The 23479-nt window shown below is 38.9% G+C and overlaps 3 protein-coding genes across 4 annotated transcripts; 1 reads left to right on the forward strand and 2 right to left on the reverse strand.

Moving 5' to 3' along the window:
* Positions 1 to 330: 330 nt before the first annotated feature.
* On the forward strand, positions 331 to 1733 carry LOC116204312. Its single transcript, XM_031536402.1, has 4 exons — positions 331 to 723; positions 966 to 1069; positions 1259 to 1380; positions 1723 to 1733. Exons 1-4 carry the CDS (start codon positions 331 to 333, stop codon positions 1731 to 1733), a joined length of 630 nt encoding a protein of 209 aa, XP_031392262.1.
* A 5777-nt stretch (positions 1734 to 7510) lies between these two features.
* On the reverse strand, positions 7511 to 11464 carry LOC116202522 (golgin subfamily A member 6-like protein 22). Its single transcript, XM_031534102.1, has 4 exons — positions 9866 to 11464; positions 9142 to 9249; positions 8246 to 8355; positions 7511 to 7934 (listed from the first exon to the last, which is right to left on the reverse strand). The coding sequence occupies exons 1-4, from the start codon at positions 11346 to 11348 to the stop codon at positions 7863 to 7865; spliced, it is 1773 nt and encodes a 590-aa protein (XP_031389962.1). The 5' UTR covers positions 11349 to 11464; the 3' UTR covers positions 7511 to 7862.
* Positions 11465 to 14150: 2686 nt separating this feature from the next.
* On the reverse strand, positions 14151 to 23101 carry LOC116202519 (DNA-directed RNA polymerase II subunit RPB2). 2 transcript variants are annotated; one of them, XM_031534096.1, is made up of 26 exons: positions 22609 to 23101; positions 21346 to 21567; positions 20908 to 21198; positions 20556 to 20753; positions 20402 to 20466; positions 20221 to 20307; positions 20000 to 20120; positions 19862 to 19906; positions 19643 to 19780; positions 19332 to 19404; positions 19084 to 19160; positions 18840 to 18947; positions 18646 to 18762; positions 18002 to 18157; positions 17677 to 17781; positions 17323 to 17448; positions 17155 to 17232; positions 16966 to 17061; positions 16762 to 16877; positions 16595 to 16664; positions 16445 to 16498; positions 16182 to 16325; positions 15598 to 15897; positions 14978 to 15400; positions 14677 to 14797; positions 14151 to 14611 (listed from the first exon to the last, which is right to left on the reverse strand). In XM_031534096.1, exons 1-25 carry the CDS (start codon positions 22852 to 22854, stop codon positions 14678 to 14680), a joined length of 3576 nt encoding a protein of 1191 aa, XP_031389956.1. In that variant the 5' UTR covers positions 22855 to 23101; the 3' UTR covers positions 14151 to 14611; position 14677. The 2 variants fall into 2 exon arrangements, with proteins under 2 accessions (XP_031389956.1, XP_031389955.1); XM_031534095.1 differs by having other exon boundaries at positions 14151 to 14797.
* Between the last annotated feature and the right edge of the window lie 378 nt (positions 23102 to 23479).

Genomic DNA, 23479 nt, shown 5'->3' on the forward strand with positions numbered 1-23479 from the left:
CTAAAAATGAAGATTGAAATGCACGGTGACTTGCTGTTGCTCCTGAGGCATTGGTTGGTTGGTTTCGCTGAAAATGAAAATTGAAATGCACGGTGACTTGCTGTTGCTGAATTCTGAGGCATTGATGGTTGGTTTTGCTGAGAATTAAATGCACGGTGACTTGCTATTATAGAGGCATTGGTGGTTGGTTTTGCTTATGCTGCCCTTTAATGGTATTTACTCTTTTGAGCTATTGCTCAGTCACCCTTTATTGGTCTTTATTGCCCTGCTTTTCTTAATATGGAGCTTGAAATATATTTTTTTTCATCGTTATAGGCTACTAGCTAGACAATGAATTTTGCTGGTGCCAACAACAACAACACACCTACTCCTACGCCATCTACTAGAGAATCCACCCCCAGTTCTTCTACTCTAAAAGCCATAAATAGAGGAAAATATGATCCGGCATGGGCACATTGCAAGGAAGTACCGTCAGCAAATGGAAGGAAGGGCATGCTATGCTTGTACTGCTCAAAAGTTCTCTCCGATGGTGGTATAAATCAGTTTAAACAACATTTGGCGGGATTAAAAGGGAATGCAGAGGCCTGTCACAAGGTACCAGATCCTATTCGATTTGAAATTCAAGAACATCTGGTTGGGCACATGATGGAAAATAAAAGGAAGCGTGATATGTTAGATGAGGAAAACCCATATGCTCAAACCTCCGAGCATGATGATGAGATAGTAAAAATTGCACCTCTTCATTCAAAAGTAAAAGAGAAGGCAACTCAAGTTACTCAAAGCAGCGATGCCAAACAAGATGAAAATCAATTCGTATTTCCAACCGAGAACAACTGGGAGCTCAAAGGACACTCAAGAGTGTTTTGCAAAGCAAAGAAGTCACTGAGAATTGTGATCTTGCCATTTCTAAGTAGATGCCGGCCACAAGTATACTGTTTAATACGATTAATTCTCCTTATTACCAGCAAGCAATCAATGCCATTGCTAGCATGGGGGCAGGTTATAAAGGTCCGGGCTTTCATGATCTTCCGGGATACTTATTGACAAAAAATGTTGAGGATGTGAGAAAGTATGTCAATAGCTACCGACCTATTTAGAAAGAGACGGGCTGCACAATAATGGCAAATGGATAGACAGACCAATGCAAGAGAACTTTGATTAACTTTTTAGTTTATTATCCTAAGAGAATTGTTTTCTTGAAGTTTGTTGATACTTCGGATACTTCGAAAACTGGGGAGATGCTTTACAAATTATTCAGAGAGGTGGTCCTATTTGTTAGTCAAGAGAATGTTGTTCACTTTGTGACTGATAATGCTGTTAATTATGTGGCTGTTGGTCGCTTGTTGGAGCAGGAGTTCAAGATGATATTTTGGTCTCATTGTATGGCTCATTGCATTAATTTAATTTTCAGTGATATTGGTAAGTTGGACAAGGTGAATGATATTGTGACTCATGCTAAGAAAATTACTAAGTATATCTATAATCATTACTTTGCATTAAATCTGATGAGAAAATATACTGGTGGATGAGAAATTCTACGCCCTGCTCCAACTCGTTTTACCACTAATTTCATTGCATTAAGGAGTATTTTGGCACAACATAATGCTTTGAGGGCTATGGCAACATCTAGTGAGTGGACTAGTTCAAACCATGCAAAGGAAAATAGAGCAAAAGAATTTGTGAAACTGTTATTTGTGGATTCTTTATAGCCTGAATGTGCAGGCATAGTGTAGATTAGTGAACCTCTTGTTCGTGTGTTACGTATTGTTGATAATGATGAAAGGCCTGCTATGGTATTTCCGCTTAAAGCAATGTACAAAGTTAGATAAGAGATGTTGAAAGGATTTGATAGGAGAAAGAAGAAGATTGAGCCGTATATCAACATTCTTCATGCTCAATGGGATAGGCAACTGCACAAGAACTTGCATGCTGTTGGGTATTGGTTGAATCCCAAAAATCAGTATGACTTGACCGAGATAGAGAAGAATAGAGGAACGGTTTCCGGTTTGTTGGATGTCATAGAGAGATATTTCTATGGGAAGCCCTCATTGCAGACAAAATTAACAAGCCAAATGAAGATTTTTAAAAATGCTGAAGGTGATTTTGAACGAGTATCCGCAGTATCCGATCGCATCGTAATGGCTCCGGGTATGTTCTAAACACTAGTATTTTCATTTTTCAATCATTATTTCCTAATTTATTAGAGTTTGTTCATTTTCTTATTCTTATTTTCTTTATTTATGTCTAGATGAGTAGTGTATGTGGTATGGCTCGAGTGCACCAAATTTACAAAAGTTGGCTATTCGTGTTTTAAACCAAACTAGTGCTGCCTCGGGTTGTGAGTGGAATTGGAGTTTGTTTGATCATGTTCATTCTGAGAAAATGAACCAACTTGAGCATCAACGGTTGAATGACCTTGTTTATGTCCATTATAATTTGAAGTTGCAACAAAGGTACATAGATTTGCTTCTCTCCATTTTTTCTTTCTTAGTTTACTAGATATTGTTTCTCATATTTAGATATTTGCTTTGCTTTGATGATCTATTACAACTTGCAACATGTAAGTCTACAAGATATGCTTGTTTTGCAGGAACTACTTCAAGGGTAAAAATTATGACCCAATTGACTTCGAAAAGTTTGCTTCCTATTCTACTTAGGTACTAAAGGATGAGCCGCCGGACCTATCAAATGAAGAATTGCGAACATTTAGACGAGATTTGCAAATGTGTATTTAAGAAAATAGAAGTGATGGTACTAAATATTCTTATTTCATTCCGACTATTTTCATGATAGGTTATATATTTTCATTTCATTTTGAAGAAGTTATATTCCTTATATAGATTTGTTGAATTTGAATTTGGAAGATCTTGATATGAGTGATTGGGCTGAAGATAATATTGATGGAGGGAATGTCAATGACTGAGTTCAAGATAATCCATTGCTTGAAGTTCATGAAGGACCAAATCATGTTGCAGCTGAAGACAATATTTGTGGAAATTATGGTGGATATTGGAGTGCATGGAATTTCTGACGATATTGACTATTAATTAGTCCTTGTTGGATTTTTGAAGCAATAGTAATTTATCTCTTGTGATGTTGAACTGTGATTTACGTGTGAGTTGTGTGAATGAACTGTGAAGGTTAAACACTTGTGTGCTGAGGTTGTTGTGGTCTTATAACTCATGTTTGTCAACCAAATTCTGCAGCTTTCATGAACCTCCATCCTTGTTAGAATAGCAGAGCTCGTTGTTTTGTGGCTTTTTTCCTAATCTGAAGCTGCTTCCAAATCTGGAGCTGCTTTCATGCTCGTTGTTTTGCCAAATCTAGAGTTGTTTCCACTGCTAGAGCATCTGAAATTTTATTACTATTTTTATTTTATTGTATTTCATATTATTTTCTTAGAATATTAAATATTTATTTATTTTATAATTAAACGAGCGGTTTAACCCATCGAACCCCTGGTTGAACCCATAAACCCATGAACCCATACCTCGACCGATTCGATGTCATGTTCGGTTCTGATAACACTGCATTTATCACTTATATATAATTAAGGAATTACAACAAAAATTTCCTCTTAATTGTATATAGAAAGAAATTTAGGTACACTTAATTGCATTTATTAAATATTTTAATTATTATTTATTTTTAATTTTTTTCCATATTCTTTTAATTACATTTATTAAATATTTTTTTCATTTTCCGTTAAATATTATATAGTGAGTAGGAGATTTACATTCATTAATTGCATTTATTAAAATTTTAAATTATTATCTTTGTTTTGTAATTTTCATTTTCTATTTTTTAAAATTTTCTTTTATGCATTTATTATATGTAAAATCTCATTTGTTATGCACCCAAGTAAATTTTACTTATATATATAGATCCCTAAGCATAATTATTTGAAAGTATGTCTTTTAATTTTTAATAATTTTTTTACTATATAAAAAATTATAAAGCCCCTTTTTAATTTTTAAATTAAGCCTTACTTGTGCAGAGGCCAACAGAGCATCATGCACACAATTTTCTTTTTCTTTTTCACTTTTTTTCATTTTTCTTGTTTATCATTTTTTCTTCATTTTCCCGGTGAAACATAATCAATCGAGATTAATTAATTCTCCCTCAAATATTAGCTTGTTCCGATATAATTCAAGCAGATTTGAAACTTTGTACTGCACATAACATCTGGTGCAGCTTGACAGGTGCACCACACCTCCTGATTTCTATCTGTTTGGTATGAATACCAATATGCTTGGCTGGCTCCAATGGTGACGGCGGGGTGACCTCTCCACCACTTTTCACAACTGTACACTTTCCCTGTTGTTCTGATTTCTAGACCACGAAATTAGGGAAGTGCTATATTTTCTAGTCTTTAAACTTCAAAGCTGATATTCTTTTTTTAAAAAATTAATCAATTATTATCACTGGGCTCGCATTTACAAATAGATGGCGCATTACAAATTTTATTATTATTTATCCCCTTAGGAGGTTATTTTATATGTTTGAAACTAGGATGAGAACTTATACTGTGTCGGAACCTGCTTGCTCTTAAGAAAAATCTTATGATACACGCACTTGAAATGTGTGTACATTTCATAGATATATTTACTTGAATAAACTTCAAGTAATTTTTACTTATAATTCAAGTAAATTACGTAGAAAATAACTAAATTACTTGAGATCAAATAATTTAATTGAAACAAATATATAAATACTTGCTTGTACCCCGCATACTTCTTCAATGTCATGTATATATCGTAGACCAACCCCACTCTTGAATTTCCTAGTCGAATCACTGAGATTCATGTGCCCATTAAAAGCTGTGCGTACAGATAAGAATGCTTAACATCTTATTGGAGCAACATTTTTTCTCTTGTCAGAAGCACGTGTTTATATGTTCTTGAACAGAACGTGAAGCATGGCCTTGCCCCTAATATAGTATCCTAAAGCCTCAGGATGGCCGACTGGAGGCTCCACTGGGACAGATCTGGCTGTAGGACCTAGTCCCATCTACAATAAGTCTCGTTCTTGGTTCAGATGTCGAACATATTGCTGACGATGATGAAATTTTATTGAAGTGGTTAAGGAGTATATATATATCTATAATAACTTGAAGAGACTATTTAAAAATCGCGGTCCGTTACCGTTGTATCATTTAAAAATGTCTCACGAATATCCTTTGATCTATTTGATTGATTCCTTTAAAGCGTAAAATGGAATATCAATGACTAGGTCTCCGTCATGTCGGCACAGGATCCACTTATCGGATAGGGGTGTGTTTCGTGATTGGAAAGGGAAGATCATCTAGTGGCAATTAGACCACCTACGACCCTAAACCCAAGCACTTCTTCTATATATTCGAGTAGAGTATCAAACTTTTTTCAATATGAACTCTGGTATTCGAAAATTTAATAGACCCCGACTAATTCAGTCGAATCTGGTCGATTCACTAAGTGGGTAAAGCTCCACCAGCGTTGATTTTTTCCGTTCACAAAAGTCGAACTAAAGATCTTACTTAAAGAAAATAAGCGTCAAATCGCTTAAACCAGTTCACGTTAATAGTACGGTATCAAACTTTCGTCTTCAAGATAGGATCCCATAGGAGAATGCCAGATAAGCTAATTAACACAAGGTAATAATGGAGCTGAGGTCCACCAAGATAAGAGTGATGGGCAACTCCCCACTCAATTAAATATGGTACATGTCAAATTTCCTTGTTTTCCCCTCTCCTCTCTATCCCCCTGTCTCTGGGTCGGTGCGTGATCGTTTGCTATATGGTTCATAATAATCGTCCTTCTAGAAGAAAGTGATTGCGATTCATTATGAGAGGGTAAGAAAACAATACAAGCAAAGAGAAAATGAGGCAAAAGATGCGGCGAAAATCCTAATTTATTGAGGCATGAACTTGTGCATGCGTATGAGTGCAGCCCATTGGGGCCGGATTGCACACCTACCATGCTTGTGGCTGTGGATGAGATTGTTTGTACATATCGGTTAGATTTACAATCTCGAGATCTAAATCTCCAATGGGATAATTTTCTCCCTTCATTTGAATAAATCTTATTTACAATTGAGCATCGTCAAGTCTAGATGAACCATACCCTTCTAGAGAAAAAAAAAATCAAAAAGTAAGTACTCGTGGACTTGATTTTACCAAAAGAATAGGGAAAAAGACCATTGAATAGTTTCAATCATGAAATGGGCGTATGAAGGAACAATTTTTGGGACGTAAACAATGTCTTTTTTGGCAAATTAGATTGGACCACATGATCTATCTATAATCTATAATCTATTATGAGATTAAAAAGGGGGTCCTTCTAGAAGACAAGACCCATCCAAACAGATGGAGGTGATTGGAAAATTCATAAAATCTTATTTCCAAATAAACTACCGTTTCATTTAAACTACAGTAAGCTGCAATCACGAACAATTTATTAAATTCGTCTTCCCAGTAGATATTTAGAAAACAAAGAACAAGAAAAAAGAAAAAAGACATTAACAAGTTGATTAGAGATTCACGTAAGCCTAAGCCTCGAGAATTATCTGTTCATGGGTCAGGGAGGCGATCTTCAGGTATTTCCCTTTTCACCCAGTCCGCTACCTCGTTAAAAAACTCATGTTCTCTGCTGTTGCTGCATTCTTTCTTTACTTCGACCAACCTACCATCCGAATAGCGTTGTCAAACATCATTTTACACGAGAGAAAAGTTTATTGTAGTGGCACAAATCGTCGCCTTGAAAACTTTAGATTTCGAATTCGATTCTCATCAATGAAACATCACGTGTCCCTCTATTTCGATTTTACTATTCTCGTGGTAGGCTGATGAAACCCCCTTATATTCGGAAAAAGAAAAACGTCCTTTCACATGAGCAAATGTGTTGGTCGATGCTCAAATGACTTCCGTTAGCAGAGGCATTTCTGTCAAAATTGTCAACCCCACCCATGACTCCGACATTCTACAGAGACGAACGTCAGCACACATGCACAAATGACCCGTCAGCGGAGGCAATTTCCTGGTTTAGATGATCAGTTAGTGTTGGGTCGAGTTTTAAACGATCGGACCTCATCTCTCGCCATCGAGATGCCCCTGAAAGCCGAATTTGACATGGAAGATACTACCCGATATTAATGGATCGGAAGTAGCATTATAGGTGGTTTTCCGGCACCCAAAAAATATGACTTCAAGGCGAGGAAAGTTTTTGATGCAACAGCAGCAGATATGATGGCCCAGCTACAGATGCAATACCCTTACCTTTGAATTGCCATTTAAACAGATTCCAAATGAAACGAAATGTCTTGAGACAGTTCCACCTGCGAAAATTAATGAAGCTCGTCCGGTAAAAGGTATGATGTTATGCAAACCATTTCACCATTCCAGAGATTCGAGATGAGGGTGGAAATGGATAATATCACATCAGCAAAACTATCATTGGACTCAGACACACAACACTGCCTTCTTATATCATGTGAGTGGCGTGTAAAATAGATAACATTCTGGACCAATTTACTGATCAATAACATTTTTCATCTTTTCTTATTCATTGATATCAAAACCAATCTTATAGCAGATAATTTCTATTTTCCAGTCCGATGAGAAATACTCTTCATGTATAATGGAACAGAGAGGAGGTTAGCATTAATCGAGAAGGAAAGGGACCTATTCATCATAAACCGAAGATAAGATCTTGGTGAAGATGGTAATTAATTAGCAGAAACACTGCATTTCGGCTGGCTGATTATATATAGGGATCTATCATTTCTCAGTTGCTCCTATTTTACCTTACATCCCTCAGTTTGTAGATAAAGATGTACAAGGCAATTGTGGTGCAGCACCTACAAATGTGCCAATTGATGGATGCACTTCAAGCAACAGTACCGGAAGGTGGAGGAGCTCGCCCCTGTTGAACGGACCATCGAGGTCTCTTATTGTGATCCTGTGGAAACATACTAAACTACATTAATATACACGCCTTGTTCAAAATTTATGAGAAGCAGTGAGCGAGAATCACTCAAATTGAGGCTCTTCAGCCAAATATAAAACCCAATTAGTATTGTTTTAGCGGAGAAACTTGCACTTATTTCCTCCCATCAAGATCTACGTAAATCGTATTATTCAAGATCTCTCACATCGTGAAGAGTAAGGTTTCATGGCTTAAACTCTGATTCACTTCCTTCCTCTCTCGGAGTGAGTGGGAGAGCAAGAGAACTCGAGATTAGTCATGCAATAAAAGAAGAGGTAACATACCCCAATTTCTGTCACAAAATGGCAGGAGGAACATTTAACTGATGGAGCACCATATGGGTACATAAGCAAAACTGCACAACTGCTGCACTTGACCTGTCCAACCTGGTGCTCTGGCAGAAGTCCGGGAACGAAGAAAAATAAAAAAGGATCAGCCGATTTCAGCAAGAAAAAATATTTATGTGCAAACAATAAAGGGATTGACCAGAATCGGTAATATTACAAACAACTTATAGTCTCAATCCACTTCACTTTTCTAGATCGAGAGCAATGATGCATTTCTCTGTCTCCCCATAAAATGGTCACTTCAATCATACTAGAAAACACCAACAAAATTTTCGAGAATAAAAAGCAAGCAGAGGATGAGTCTGTAACCACAGTCGAGGGCAGGCTGAGGCATGAAAAGGCAGAATATGGCAAATGCCATTGGGCTTATTGTTAAATTTAAATCAATAGAGCATGTGACAACAAATTAATACGACATTCCTCCAGTCTCTTCCTCAACATGCCTCTTTCTCCCCACAGCCTAATCTACGACTATGCATTTCATATTTTAAAAGCCAAGAACAGATAATGTCCAGACTATCTTGAAATTTCAAATTACAGAAAATCGGCTTTAAGCACTGATGCAACGGATTTGATTGGCATTTGGCACAACCAGCTTCTTCAGTCACTCGAATTAAGAAATTACTGTGACTAGCATTCTTATGCCGAAGCAAGGTCTGAAAACTTTATAATTTTTTAACTGAAATGGAAGACGAACTCATTCCCCCCCACTTCCCCATCTAGACAGCGTTCGTGCTATTGCTAAAATGAAAAGATCCTTCAAAGTGTCGTAAAACAAATAATATGAACTCCTAATCAGTTTGATAAAATAATACAAAGATGAAGAGAGAAACCTTCTAATACAAAATTAACGGTCTGGCAACAAGAGCATTGTACATATCTGGCTCCTCTTATATATGAAAGTAACCGCCGACAAGAACCACAAACCATCTGAGCCATCTCTGCATCACAGTTGTGCCAGTAAAGCATTGTGAGACATTCCATTAAATGGCAAGATATAGCTAATTATGTTATTTGATCAGTTCCTCATTATCATTTGCACTAACTATGAGAACAGATAGCACCTTCTGGCAAGGGAGCAGAATATGTCAATTATAGCTAAAATTATAGCTATCAGCATGAAAACCTCAGCAATTTCTTGCAACTACAGCGAGAAAATATTAAAGCCAATCAAAGCTATTTAGCTAGTCCTCATCCGTAACCTAGACAAAGTCGAATGCAAGAAAAATGCGAAGTGATGGATCATGTCAATACTGGTCGGAACTTACTACAGATGGCGTTTAGGAAAGTGAAAACTAAGAAGAGGCTCTAGAACAAACTTGGAAAAGTACATTAGACGGCACTTGCATCTAAGAGAGATTACAACTACATATTGCAAGTTCGTTGGAAGCAACTGTGTTTAGCATTTCCCCATTAAGCAGAGCAGTGGTAGATACTCGAAGCAAAACAACAGCGAACACTTTCATAGGACCATTTTCAATGCAAAGAGGTTTCAATAGCTTATTGCCTAGGCACTAGTTATCCCAGAAAACGGAAAATTCAACCATAAAAACTGACCATAAGCTGGAGCAGGAGGCCGAGTAGGAGGCCGGGGTGCCTCTGGCACTGGTGGCAGCAGGTGCTGTGATAATGGTGGTTGTGGTGGTGAAAATGATTTCGCAGCAGGTGGTAGCACACCAGCCTGTGTGGGGGGCAGTTGATACCCTGGAGGCAGACCTTCATCGTCCTCATCACCGTCCACCTCCTCTACTTTCATCTTTACGTCTTCCTCCCCCACTACTTCTTCCTTCACCGTTACTTTTGTCAAATAAAGTGACGACTCGGCAGATTGAAAGGGTGGTGCCATAACAAATCCTGGTGGCAGACCCCCTTTCCCTTCTTCTTCTCGTGGCTCCACCTTCAGTTCCGTTTGATTGTCAACCCTTGCCACTTCCTCCATCGCCATTCCTTCGACATTGTCCTGCTCCTCCTCCTTCACCTTCTCCTCCACTGCTTCCACCTGTTCTTCTTCCTTCACAGCTATCTCTATTGTAGACAATGGCGGGTTTGTTGATTGAGGCAGTGGTGCAACTAAAGATCCCAATTGCAGACCTTCTTCTTCCTCTTCTTCCCGCGGTTCAATCTTAGCTTCCATTACTCTTTCTTGTTGCACCATTACCTCACCCTCCACCTTGTCCCTCAACTCTTCCATGGATTCATCCTGCTCGACTCTTTCCCTCCTTTCTTCCTGCACCGGTTCATGGGGCTCGATTCTTTCCGTCCTTTCATCTTGCACAGCTTCCAACTCGTTGTTCTCCATTTCTGCCACCACTTCATCGGTCTCCATTCTTCCCTTTTCTTCTTCCACCAGTTCCGCAGACTCGACTCTCCCCCTCTCTTCTTCCACCAATTCGTTGCTTTCCCTTTGGCCTCTCTCTCCATCCACTGCTTCGCCGATCACAATTCTCTCCTCATTGTCTTCTGCCAATTCCGCGGAGCCGATTCTTTCCTTCTCCTCTTCCTCCAGTCCACTGCTCTTCATTCTGCCTTTATCTTCTTCTGCCTCTCTATCAGCCTTCATTCTCTCCTTGTCGCCTTCTTCCATAGCTTCATCCGTCTCCATTCTTTCCACCGGTCTTTCCACTGATTCGTCGCTCTCCGTTCTATCTCTCACTTCCTCTCCCACTCCATTGCTCTCGTTACCGTTAATCTCTTCTTCCACAGATTCCTCGCCCTCGACTACGCTTCTCACTTCATTTACAACTCCATGGCTCTTCTTCCCGTTATTAATCTTTTCATCAATCGATTCAGTACCCTCGATTCCGCTCCTCACTTGTTCGACCACTCCATTGCTCTCATACCTGTTGTTCATCTCCACTTCCTCCGCCAATTCCTCTCTCTGGATTCCGTCTTCTACCTGCCGCTCTTCCGCCGATTGCTTGCATTGGTTTTCGCCGTTCCCTTCCTCCACCGGCTCCTCGCTCCCGATTCCCTCTCTCAGTCGTTGTTCCACCGCTTCATCGCCCTCGATCATGGCTCTCACTTCTTCCGTAATCTCCATGCTCTGGTCTTCAGTTCACAAGTCCTGTTCTTGTGATGTGCTGTGTTCTCCTCTTCACTCCTCACTCTCTTCTCAGTCTTCGCTGCTTCCGCTTTCTCCGCCTCCGGCCTTCCCTTCCCTTCCCTCAGCAATTTTTGAACTTTTGAGCTAGGCCCCAGCTTTTCCAAATAATTACAAACCTGCCCTACATGAGGTCATTTTTTGCTTTTACAACAAAAATTTCAAGGAAAAATAATAAAAATTAAATACATAGACTCTAGGGGTGTGCACAGATACAGAATATATCCGGAATCGGTCGGATTCTACCCGTTAGGGTAGAGTTCGGGTAGCTCGTATTGAAAATATGATATGGTCCGTGTAGTAAAATACAGAACCGGTGAAAACCGATTCCGATTTCAATTTCGGTTCTTGCATATAAGGTACTCAAAACCGAAATCGAAACACGAACTTGGATAGTAATTTCTCCCATTATATATATATATATAGTTATATTTAGATATTATTATATTTAAAAAATATAATCACTAATTAAAAAAATGAAATTTATGTCGACATTCTGGTTTGTATTATTACTGATTATGAATGAGACATTTTCGATTTTATTTAGCAACACAAAAAATTTATAGGTTCCACAGGATTCAACAGGGTTGAGTTCGATTTCAAAATCTTGAAACATGTTCCTTACAAGGTGGGGTTCGGGTATCGTGAAAAAAACAAGGTACCCGGACCCACACACCCGTAATAAACTCGATTTTATGATATTTTCGAACCAAACCAAATGGTCCAAAACCGAGAAAATATTATGGGATACTAGGGGTGTGCAGGTCCGAGTACCTCGTCTTTTTCATGGTATTTGGATCCAACCTTGCAAGGAGCATGTTCCAAGATTTTGGAACCGAATTCTACCATGTTGAAAGCTGAGCCAGAACCTATATGAAACTTATATTATATCACAAATTTCGAGTACCATGTTGGAACCTGTAACGTTTTCTTTTTTTTTTCTTCTCAAACACAATTAATGATATAAATAAAATAAAAAAGATATCATCTGTAATCACGCAAAATAGATGAATGTCGACATAGATTAATCATATCTCATATATCCATTCACAGAACTAAAGGATTATAGCTCTACTGAGGATTATGTAGAAAACAAAAAGGCAAATAAGCAACTAAAGGATTTCATAGCTATTCAGCAAAAATGGATTATGTAGCTCTCCTAAGTAAGCATTAGTAGACATAACAAAATAAGCTCTCCTTAAGATTACGTAGTTTCTGACATTGCAAATAGAGGATTATGAAAATACGAAATTATTCTTTAAAAGAAAAAAAGTCTGGGGCATCGATTCCGCTTTGGGTACCCAATATTTTGCAATTCAAATAGGAATCGATTTTCACCAATTTTTTAAATTACTATCAAGATCCTACCCTATTTTTAATTGAAGTTATCAGGACCCTACTCGTTCCAACTGATATCGAATAACCGTGCACACCTATTAACACTTTAACATGGCATGTGCTAGTTCCAATCAAAAGTTAATAAAATAAAAGAATAAACTTCGCGCACGATCGCACGTCACAATATACGTGTTACTCTCACCTAATATTTTATCACCAAAACCAAATAGGAAACCAAACCATAAAGGAGACCGATTATCGAAGAATGAACATTGGCCTTGGTTTTCAATTTTCCTTGTTTTTTAATTGATTTCTCTGGCATAATTTTAATTAATAATTATTTTGAGAACCAACTATTTACTTTTTTATTTGAATTAAAAGAAAGGAGCGCTTAGGATACAGAGCCCCTTTTAGAGTCTGTTTGGTAGTTTACCGGGAAAGTAGTTATCGGTAATGTAGATTCTCACCAAAGAGGTGGGAATCTTACCACTCCCGTGGAAATGTGAAGGTGGGAATCTGGATTACCAAGACCTAACCAAATTGGGAATGTAGTGGATCCCAACGAAAATAATTCACATTCTTAAAAATATGATAGATTTTCACTTATCAAACGCACTCTAAAGTATTTTTTAGGAAGGTCCCGAAAAAAATGTTTCTTGCTATTTAGTTTTGTTATATTCAAAATAATAAAATTCAAAATAATAAAATTCAAAATAATGTCTTGTAATAAGTTTCATATTATTTAATAAATATCTTATTATATTTAAAAATAATAAATTTCTTATTAAATAATAAATTCGTCGTTGATAAACATTCAACAACTTGGGACGTGACGGTCTATAATTGGCCTTTACAAAATCTTCCCTTTAAGAGGCACCAAACAGAATTTTATCCCTTAAGAAAATGGAGGGAAACCATGTTTGGATTCAGCAATAAAAATTTAATTTTAACTTTAACTTTAACTCAACACACTACACAACAAAAACACATTTTCCAAATAAAAAATTTTAACTTTAACTTTAACTCGACACACTATACAACAAAAACATACGTTTCTCAAGTCAAATTTATAATCATATCTCATTTGTCTTTTTCCACAATCAAAATCAAAATCAAAATCAAAGTTACTTTAATTCTGAATCCAAATCCACCCTTACATTCTTCCTGTTTCGATGAAAAATTTCATTCCACCTTCCCCCCAACAATCGAAAGACAGATTAGAAATTGACGTTCTTTCTGTTTCAGTGGATGGAAAAATTTGCTAACGGGAGAACTTCAGGCTAGGTGAGGAAACCTCACACATGCAAGGGTAACGTAGAGTTGATGCCAAATTCCGGATCCTCTTCGTGCGTAGAAACCAATTACAACTAGAATGCGAACGAGAAAAGGAGTTCCAGACACAACTGCAAGTAACATCGAGTTCTAATTTCACACGCACGTGTACAAATATAGAAAATCCATTTCCCTGATCATCAGCTACAAAAAGAGACCGTTTACATTTGCAGTTAAAGTCCCAAAAACCATAGTTACATTACATCATAGGCTATTACAGGCAAAGAACCAATTACAACTATTTGCCCGTCAATCTCCCCCTCAGAAAATATTCGGAAAACCACAAAGGCTCCTTCTGCACAAATCCTCGGAGTCATCGAACTAGCAGTGCACGAAAAATATGGCTCCCCATGGTTTTACTCTTCAGCCATCGCAGATACTATTCATCGAAGCGATAAAGGCTCCACGTGCTGCGGCCAGTCTCGTCCCCCTTTGCAGGAGCCACTTCTTGTGAATTACAAGATAGAAAAGAAAAATAAAAGTGCCAGATGAGGGCCCTTTCAATTTTTACTTCTCCCAGCTCCTGCAGTGACCTTCAGAAAATGACTTGCATGAGTCCATCATCAAATCTTGAAGAATGCTCGCTGAGTATATTTACCTCAGGCCCCTCTCTTCTTTTGATCTTTCACGGGTTTGATGTCTTTTGTGAGCATTCTTGGGGCTATTGCCATGGCCATTAGCTCTTGGAATAACAACTTGCAGGCATAAGGAATGTGAACCTGAAGAAAATCATTAAACCAAGTCGGGGAAAAAAAAAAAGAACTTAGACAATCAGCAATTGGATGATGTCCTCGAAAGATTTCAGAATCAGGCCTGAACAATGTAATCAAACACTCTTTTCCAGCCAAATATATAAAATTTGCTCTCAAAATATAAGACTTCAGCAAAAGGATAAGCACCTGAACAATGTCGGTCTTATTCTTGCAACCTCTGCACTCGAACGAGTTCTTCTTAAGGTTTGCAATAGCTATCAACCCACAACGCTCACAAACATGAACTCTGTAGGCATCACTCTGATCAAACAACCTCTCCTTGAGAAAGTGGGCAGCACCATGTGCAATCATGCAGTCTCTCTCCATCTCACCAAACCGAAGCCCACCATCACGGGACCGTCCCTCTGCAGGCTGCCTTGTGAGGATCTGCACAGGCCCACGTCCACGGGAATGGATCTTGTCATCGACCATGTGTTTCAGTCTCTGGTAATAGGTAGGCCCCAGGAATATCATAGCACTGAGTCTCCGTCCTGTGTGGCCATTGTACATGGTCTCAAATCCACGCATTTGGTACCCACACTTGTGAAGAGCCTTGCTGATGTTATCCACCTATCAATTACCAAAACAAAATTCATACCGATTCCAAAATCAGTATTGAAATGGAAAAAAAAAAAAAAAAACTGGAACAAGTTTCCAATTGTTGCCCTTTTCTACTTTAAAAATAAAAGGAGGGGTAGTTGGCCTTCAATGGCATGAATAGGAGCGAACCCATATATCTAAACCGTAATGGCATAGAAAGAACTTACAGTGACATCTGTAAAAGGAGTTGCATCTCCCTCCTTCCCCATGTGTGCAGCAACCTTCCCCATGATACACTCAATAAGCTGGCCGATCGTCATTCGAGAAGGTATAGCATGGGGGTTCACAATAATATCAGGAGTTATGCCTTCAACTGTCCATGGCATGTCTTCTTGAGTGTAGGTCATGCCGACTGTTCCTTTCTGCCCATGCCTACTGCTAAATTTATCTCCAATTTGAGGTATCCTTACTGATCTCACTCTCACTTTGACGAACCTCAATCCATCAGCATTTGTTGTCAGCAGGACCTGCACACAAAATCAAATTATTACGAAAAAAATTTTGGTTTCTATTTGGATCTCTAGTCAAAGTAAATTCTCTTCCCCTTTCTAGAAGACAGATATGTCATGTTTTCACAGCTAAGAATATCAATCCACCACACTTTATGTGTTAATACAAGAGAAGCCAATTCTCTTCATAGCCAAAGAGTTAAAGCAATCATGAATTTACAAGCTAAAATTATAGAATGAATGGCTCTAATCCAATAGACCAACGTAAACCCCAAAATCTCATATTAGTCCAAGAAACTTACTTGATCGACTATCCCTGTCTCGCTGTGGCGCAAGCTTATGCTGTGATCTCGCCTTGTATAACGGGAAGCTTGTCCCTGAGCTTCGTCTTGTGCAATTGGAGTTGTCTTTCCAATAATTACATCCTCACCCGAGACCCTTGTACCCTAAGAATTAGAGATGAGTAGGATTAGCTGTCAAAGTGAAACTAGAAGCAAAAACATCAAATGGAAATAAATCATCCTATTTGTGTATATTTCGTTGGGAGAAGTCCTTGTATACTCACGGGAGGAGCAAGACCATCATCATCCAGCTTATCATATGAACCATGCCGCATGCCCTGTAAATATGAAACAAACCCTTAGTTTAACTATGCCTATAAATTAAATAGCAGGACACAATACCAGGCAAAAGAATCTGAAACTTCATGAATTACCATCGTATTTGCTCTATCAGGACGCCCAAAATCTTCCTTGACAAGTGTCCCCATCTTTTTCTCCTCATCCCTGTGCAGTAAAGTTAGAGCAAACCACTGAAAACATGAAATGCAAATGTCGAAAAGCTGAACAAGTAGGAGACCAGCATACTGAGTGGTTTTCTTACCTATATGAACGGAAAAATAAAGACCGGAAAAAACCACGATCAATTGATGACTGGTTCATGATGACAGAATCTTCTTGATTGTACCCAGAGTAGCAGGCAATTGCGACAATAGCATTCTGCGTAATTACAGAGACATAAGGAAAAGTGGAGACAGACTCTTACCAAAGAAAATCAGGTATTTATAATTCAGAATTAGATGCTCACAATGCCAGCAGGAAGTTGCCTAAAGTGAAGATGTTCCATGGCCCGTGTGGTGACAAGGGGCTTTTGAGGGTAATATAACACATATGCCAGGGTATCCTGAAAGAGAATAGCAAAGTGGTTAGAGAATGCCTGTACGCGATCAATTAACAGATTAAAAGGAAATTTAATGAAAGATGTAGAAGTGAGCACCATTCGAAACTGGTAATTGGTCACATAGATTCCCATGGCTTGCTTGCCCATTGCCGATTGATACGTATTACGAGGGGACTGTTTCATTAAAAAAAAAACAAGAAGTAAATATTGATGACACCGTAAACCATATTAATCAGTCAAGTTTACTTGTACTAAAAGAATTACCTGATTATGATCAGGAAATGGTATAATTGAAGCACAAACACCAAGGATCAGTGAAGGGTGGATCTCACAATGGGTATAAGTTTCAGAATATGCCTCCTCTGGGTTAAGCCTAGCTTGCACAAGGTCCTGGAAGAGAATATTACAAGGCAAATAAGAACGTTCACCAGCAGCAGATAAATGGCTGAACATGTTTTTTGTCCACAGTAAACCAAGTTTCAAGAGACTCCACTAGACTTTGTGCAAATCACAATTTTTGACAACTGCAGCTCCCATCAATCTTTTCCGTGTCCGCAGCAATCTATGGACAAAGTTAATCAGACTTAAAGGAGGTTTCAAAATTAACCATTTACTTACATTAATGGTCATCGATATCATAGTGGTTTCTTCTTCCTCAGTATCAATGTACTCTATAAATCCTTTAGCCACCAAATCGTGCCATCCACCCTCTTCTGGGCTTTCCTGTAGAGTAGGAAGAATAAGCATGACTTTTAGTACCAAAATTAAGGGTGTGTTTGGGAGGGGGGGAGGGGAGAGAGAGGGAGATGGTGGGATTTATATGAAATTTTCCATACAAATCCCTCCATTTCCCTCCATCTTCCTCCCTCTCCCTCCAAATCCCTTCCTCCCAAACATAGCCTAAGAACTTCCAGACAAATCTCAAGAGTTTTAATCAACATACTCTCTGCTGTAATGCATGTATATGCTTCTTCCTAATTAGAAGTCTTTGCTTCTCGACAATGAAAAGTGGACGACTGCACCGGCCATAATCAGTATATATCCGCAGCTCTTTTAAACGGATATCTCTAACCACCCCAACTTCTGTGTTGACATCAACCTGAGCATATAGACACCAATAATCAGAGACGTTACACAATCTGAGATCCTTACTTTTTTAAAACAAGAGCCAATGGAAAAGCCACTCATTCTTTTGGAAATTATTTCAAAACAGATATATATCAGATCAAATTTAACAAGACAGAAAGTACATTTTTCCTCGATAGCCAAAAGAACAAGAGGAAACCTTTGTCAGGAGGTTTCTCTTTGAGAAATAGTCATTCTTTGCTCAAAAAGCAAGAATTCATTGAACAAAGAAATTATCATAATCAGAGATTATCAACTCAAAAATGAAGAAACAAAAGAACTGCCGAACCCAAAAAATCAAACACCGTGGAAGCATGAGAATCAGGGCTGATGCTGCATGAATATGACCAATGTATGAAAAACCAGTTTATTCATGTGAAATGGTCTTAGAGAATTCTACCGGAAGTTTTTTGTTTGCATATGAATTGACAAACAAAGCACTTCATTTACAAGTATACTAACCCGTCTCCTCAACCGCCGTAAGGTTGTCACCAACATATCAGGCTCCCGATGGATGCCCACCCAGCAACCATTGACAAAGATCTTCGTAGCTTGGGGAATAACCACGGGAGATATTTCCTAACATAGAACTATGTTTAGACAGAAACTAATGCACGGCCAAAGAAAATCTGTATAAATCTAAAAATTGTATGCACCTCAAAATTTTCTGTGCCCCACTCTTCTAAAAATTCTAGTATAGGATACGCTGCTGATCCAACTGTTATATAAACCATCAGGGCCAAATTCTTCACCAGTCCACAAGCCTGATGCAACAATAGCCAAATGAGAGATGTAATCACCACATAACAATGATTATAATGATCTCCATAAAGCAACCGGCAAAAAAGAAACAAATGAAATCAAAATAACGATTTGATAGCATCAATGCCTGATACTCACTTGTCCTTCAGGAGTTTCAGCAGGACACATCATTCCCCATTGCGAATTGTGCAACTGCCTTGGTTTTGCCAATTTACCTATTAAGAGAATCCTCTGTCACAAACTATGGGAGAAAAAGAAGCGAAAAATGGCAGGTGTTCCAATGGCCAAGAACGAGATTAAGATGCATACTTGTTATCCTATGAATAAAACATCAAAACTTAAAATTATAAAGTAAATCCCATCCAGCATTGAAGCTACTTGGTTACCTTCGCGCCCAATTGGAGAATTTAGTCTTCTCAAGTGTGAAAGTGTGGAGGCATATGTCAAACGATTCAGCACCTGTATTTAATAAAGGCACATTTATAACATTAAAAAAACAAATTTAGAAGTCACAAAACATATCACTGGATGATAGATGTGACCCAGCCTCATCCCTCTCCACCAAAAGAGGAGGAGGGGGGGTAGGGGGGCTTGGAGAAGAGGGGGGGAGAGAGAGAGAGAGACTCTACCCCTAGAAACTATAGAAGTTACTGTGAAATTGCACACCGTATAACAAGCAAAATACATTTCAATATACCTGTGACACTCCTGCTCTTGTGCCAGCAGCATTCGCTTGCCCCCAGTTTCCAGTGGCAAGTGAGTATTTGAGACCACTTGTAATGGTCTTCGCCTTAATAGCAAATTGCAGGTTGACATCCTTTCCATTGTCAACACACTGTACCGTGCATAAAGATCAGCCAGCATACCAAAAGATTGATAAAGCACACTCGACAAAAACAGGATTGTAGTGTTTAACCTTCTGGACATAAGCTCTCACATCCCTTGTTAATTTTCTGAAGAGCTGCAGCCACAAAAAAAAAAAAAAACTTGAAAATGTATGTTGCAGAAAGGCAACCCAGTTTACCAACCAACACAAACGAGAAACGAGCCACACCATTCTAAAAAGGCCTCCGAGTAAAGGGCCTGCAAGATCCAGCCTCTTGTTGCCATAGTGATCCCTATCATCTTCCGCCCTTCGTCCAAGGGCACATAGTAGAAGTCGATGAATGATATATCTGGTGTAAACAGCAGCAAAAAGGTTCAAAAAGGGGAAAATTATACCCAAAAATTATTATAAATGAACAATGAAATGTATTCAGAAGAGAGAATACATACCCAAAATAGTAGGCTTTCTTTGTTTCACAGTACTCCCCAACACCAACATGAGGAAGCATTTCTTTTTGAAGGATCTCCTTTGCATACCTGCCAAAGGATGCACACAAAACTAGCGATGAGCACTAGAAAGCACCAGACATGCTTGCTCTAAGAAACACTTGGCTCTGTAGAAATAACTTACTTTATACGTTTTTCCCGGGTTACACCAACAGTTGCTCCTCTTTTTCCTATGTAGTCTAGTGCAACCTGCAGAGGAAGAGAGAATGCAAAATCATTCTACTAGCCTCAAAATCCAACTTTAGGGAAGTGTAGAAATCACATCCACCGCACATTACCTGTTGATTTTGAATGACAAACGCTTCCTCGAGAGAAGGACGAAGCAGTTCCATCATTTGAGTGTCAGAAAAGTCATAACAAATGTGCTCCAGTATGTCCTTGTCAGCGACAAAACCCAAAGCTCGGAACACAATTATAATGGGGATTTCAGTTCGGATATACGGTAAAGTGGCCCGGATGTATTGGCCCGAAGATCCCTGCAATTGATTTACAATTCAAGATACATTACAACATAAAAAATCAATAAACTAGGTCTGCGGAGGAAGTGAAGATAGTATATATCTCCCCTCCAACTCAACTGAGAGATAAATTAGAAGATGTCTGTGCAGGTGGCAACTCATTTTGCCTTACCCCTTTGGCACTAGTCCGAGAAAGCATCCTCACAAACATTGTACTAGGTGGCCTATTCTGCGATTCCGCCATAGAACGGACCTCCGCCACATAGGCATACTTATTTGGTTGCCTTTTCTTGAACACATAAACATGGTTGGTGCTCATTTTCTCCTGAGCAATCAAAACCTTTTCACTTCCATTGATAATAAAATAACCACCTTGGTCGTATGGGCATTCTCCTAGCTCTGTCAAGTCCTTTTCTGAGTTCTGGTACAATGTGCAATAACTTGATCGAAGCATTATAGGAACCTGCAGTATGCAGCATTTAAGTGAGTTGCACAACAGACTCAAAAACTAAATCTATAAACTGTCATTTCAAAAATAATTTCTTGTACAGAAAGACGATCTATATACTCTGACCAAAAGACATATTGTGCAATATATACTACTACCCACCTTGCCAATGAAGACCTTCGCCAAGTCTTGTGGCTCAGTGAGTTCTTCCCCGTCATGTCCTTTCTTTATTACTCTCATAGATACATCAACATACAGGGGAGCCGAGTATGTAAGATTCCTCAACCTTGCAGCTTTGGGAAATAGTGTTGCGGTTTCTCCATCCGATTCAGTCATCATTGGCTTACTCAAATATATTTGACCAAATCTAATTTTGTAAATTGTCTGCAGGTCAAAGAAATCGCATTAAACTCAAGATCAACCACCTCAAATAAACATTGCCAAGCAAACAGTACTACTTCAAAACAGAATTTGAAACAGATTACAAATAATATGCGAAGAAGGAAAAAAACAGACTTTCATGTATTCGGTAATCACATCTCCAAGATAAAAAAGCTGACCAAGAAAATTCATGGCACTGAAAAAACCAAAAAGATGAACTGGACTAAAATCAAATCAGATAATTTAATTTTGAAATTTGAAACTTTATTGAAAATTTGACATTTCTGGACAGAGAGCGCAAGAAAATTTAAAAACATGCGGTCGGAGCTAGCAAATGATGCAGTCATGAAGCCACTATCACCCAACAAGTGAGCAAGCCTGAAAATTAAGTACACAAATCCTGCTAGGCAGGGGGGAAATATCCGCCGCAGCATTCAATAAGTAAGAATTTTGACTTCCTTCCAAGACTTATTAAAAACCATTTTGCTCACTGCAAGGTTAAGTTAGGCATAGATGCATGATTGCTCTTTATAGTTGAGCATTCGGGAGCATCTAGCAGTAAGCTATGTCACAGGAAAAAACAGTCCAGAGACCTCGATTATAACTATTTTCCCGAAAGGAATTCTCCTGATAGTGTCATTGCACCGTTTCTAGTCAAACCTCATCCGAAGAAACAAAGAGAAGCTACCGGCCTGCTCACCGAAATTTCATTTAATTATAAATCACAGTAAGAGGATCAAGAAAGACTTAAGTTTGGCCCAGAAAACTTCCTGACAACCAAAGTACATGCTCATGAACCAACAAGGAAGAACAGCTTTCTTCTTCAGCTCCATAAAGTTACTAGATTATGCTACCAGGACATTTGCATTGACAGCCCAGACCGAACGGTTAGTTCATCTAAGTCCTCCCAACAGGATTTAACTCCCACCCAACTTCGATCAGCCAAACAAGAACAACTTCCTATCAAATTACTATAACAGATAAAATTCACTCGGCCCGCTTTCTTGCTGCAGGAAACTAGGAAGTTCCAAACGTAAAACCGACCTCGGCGAAATCGGACTGGTGACCCGGGTTGTGCTGCGACTCGGGCCGAATCTCGATTTCCGCCGACTGGTCAACTATTTCCTGCATAGTGTTCTGAATGAACTCGTCGAAGGAATCGAGCTGCTGCCGCACCAGCCCCTTCTCCTCGAAGTAGGCCGAGATGACGGCCCAGGCGTCCTCCTGCGTGATCTCGTCATCCTCCTCGTCGCCGTAGTACTGCTGGTCGTACTCCTGGTCGTCCTCCATGGCCCGCCGAGCGCCCCCCCTCCAAGCTCCCAGACGAAAACCCTAGTTCCAAGAATTCAGCTAAACCTTACCGACCGTCGGAAAAATCACCAACCCAGTACAATTTCAATGTCCATCGATGTGCTGTTTTTTCAATTTTTTTTTTTAAAAAAAAATTTCTTCTTCGTGCTCGGGCGCTGAGAGAGACAAGAGGGGTCTCCGGGTCCGATGAAGGAGAAGGTCTGAGTATAACGAGCGGAGCGTCGACAAAATTGCTGCGATCGAATGCAAGAGGGAGTATTTATAGGCGCGGTCTCTCGGCCGGGCGGGGAGGGATGTCGGTTCAGCATCGACGGGTGCAATGGGCCAAGGCCCAGGCCCACGAAAGAGAGAACGGTCACACCTTTTTTTTTTTTAAAACACATATGTACAAGTAAATATATATTATTATTGTAACTAGTAAATTGTTGACCGTGTTATGTCACAGGTGTACAACACAATGCGAGTTGAGTTTTATACTCGCTAATCTACTAATGAAGTTTCTTGTTGTAATGTTGAACTTCTTTTTTTAGTGTCTACGCTGATAAATATATGTTTTTTTTTCTATAGACCATGACAGAAAAAATAAATATTATGATAAATTACC

This window comes from Punica granatum, chromosome 4 (assembly GCF_007655135.1).
Source record: "Punica granatum isolate Tunisia-2019 chromosome 4, ASM765513v2, whole genome shotgun sequence".
NCBI classification, from domain to species: Eukaryota; Viridiplantae; Streptophyta; class Magnoliopsida; order Myrtales; family Lythraceae; genus Punica; species Punica granatum.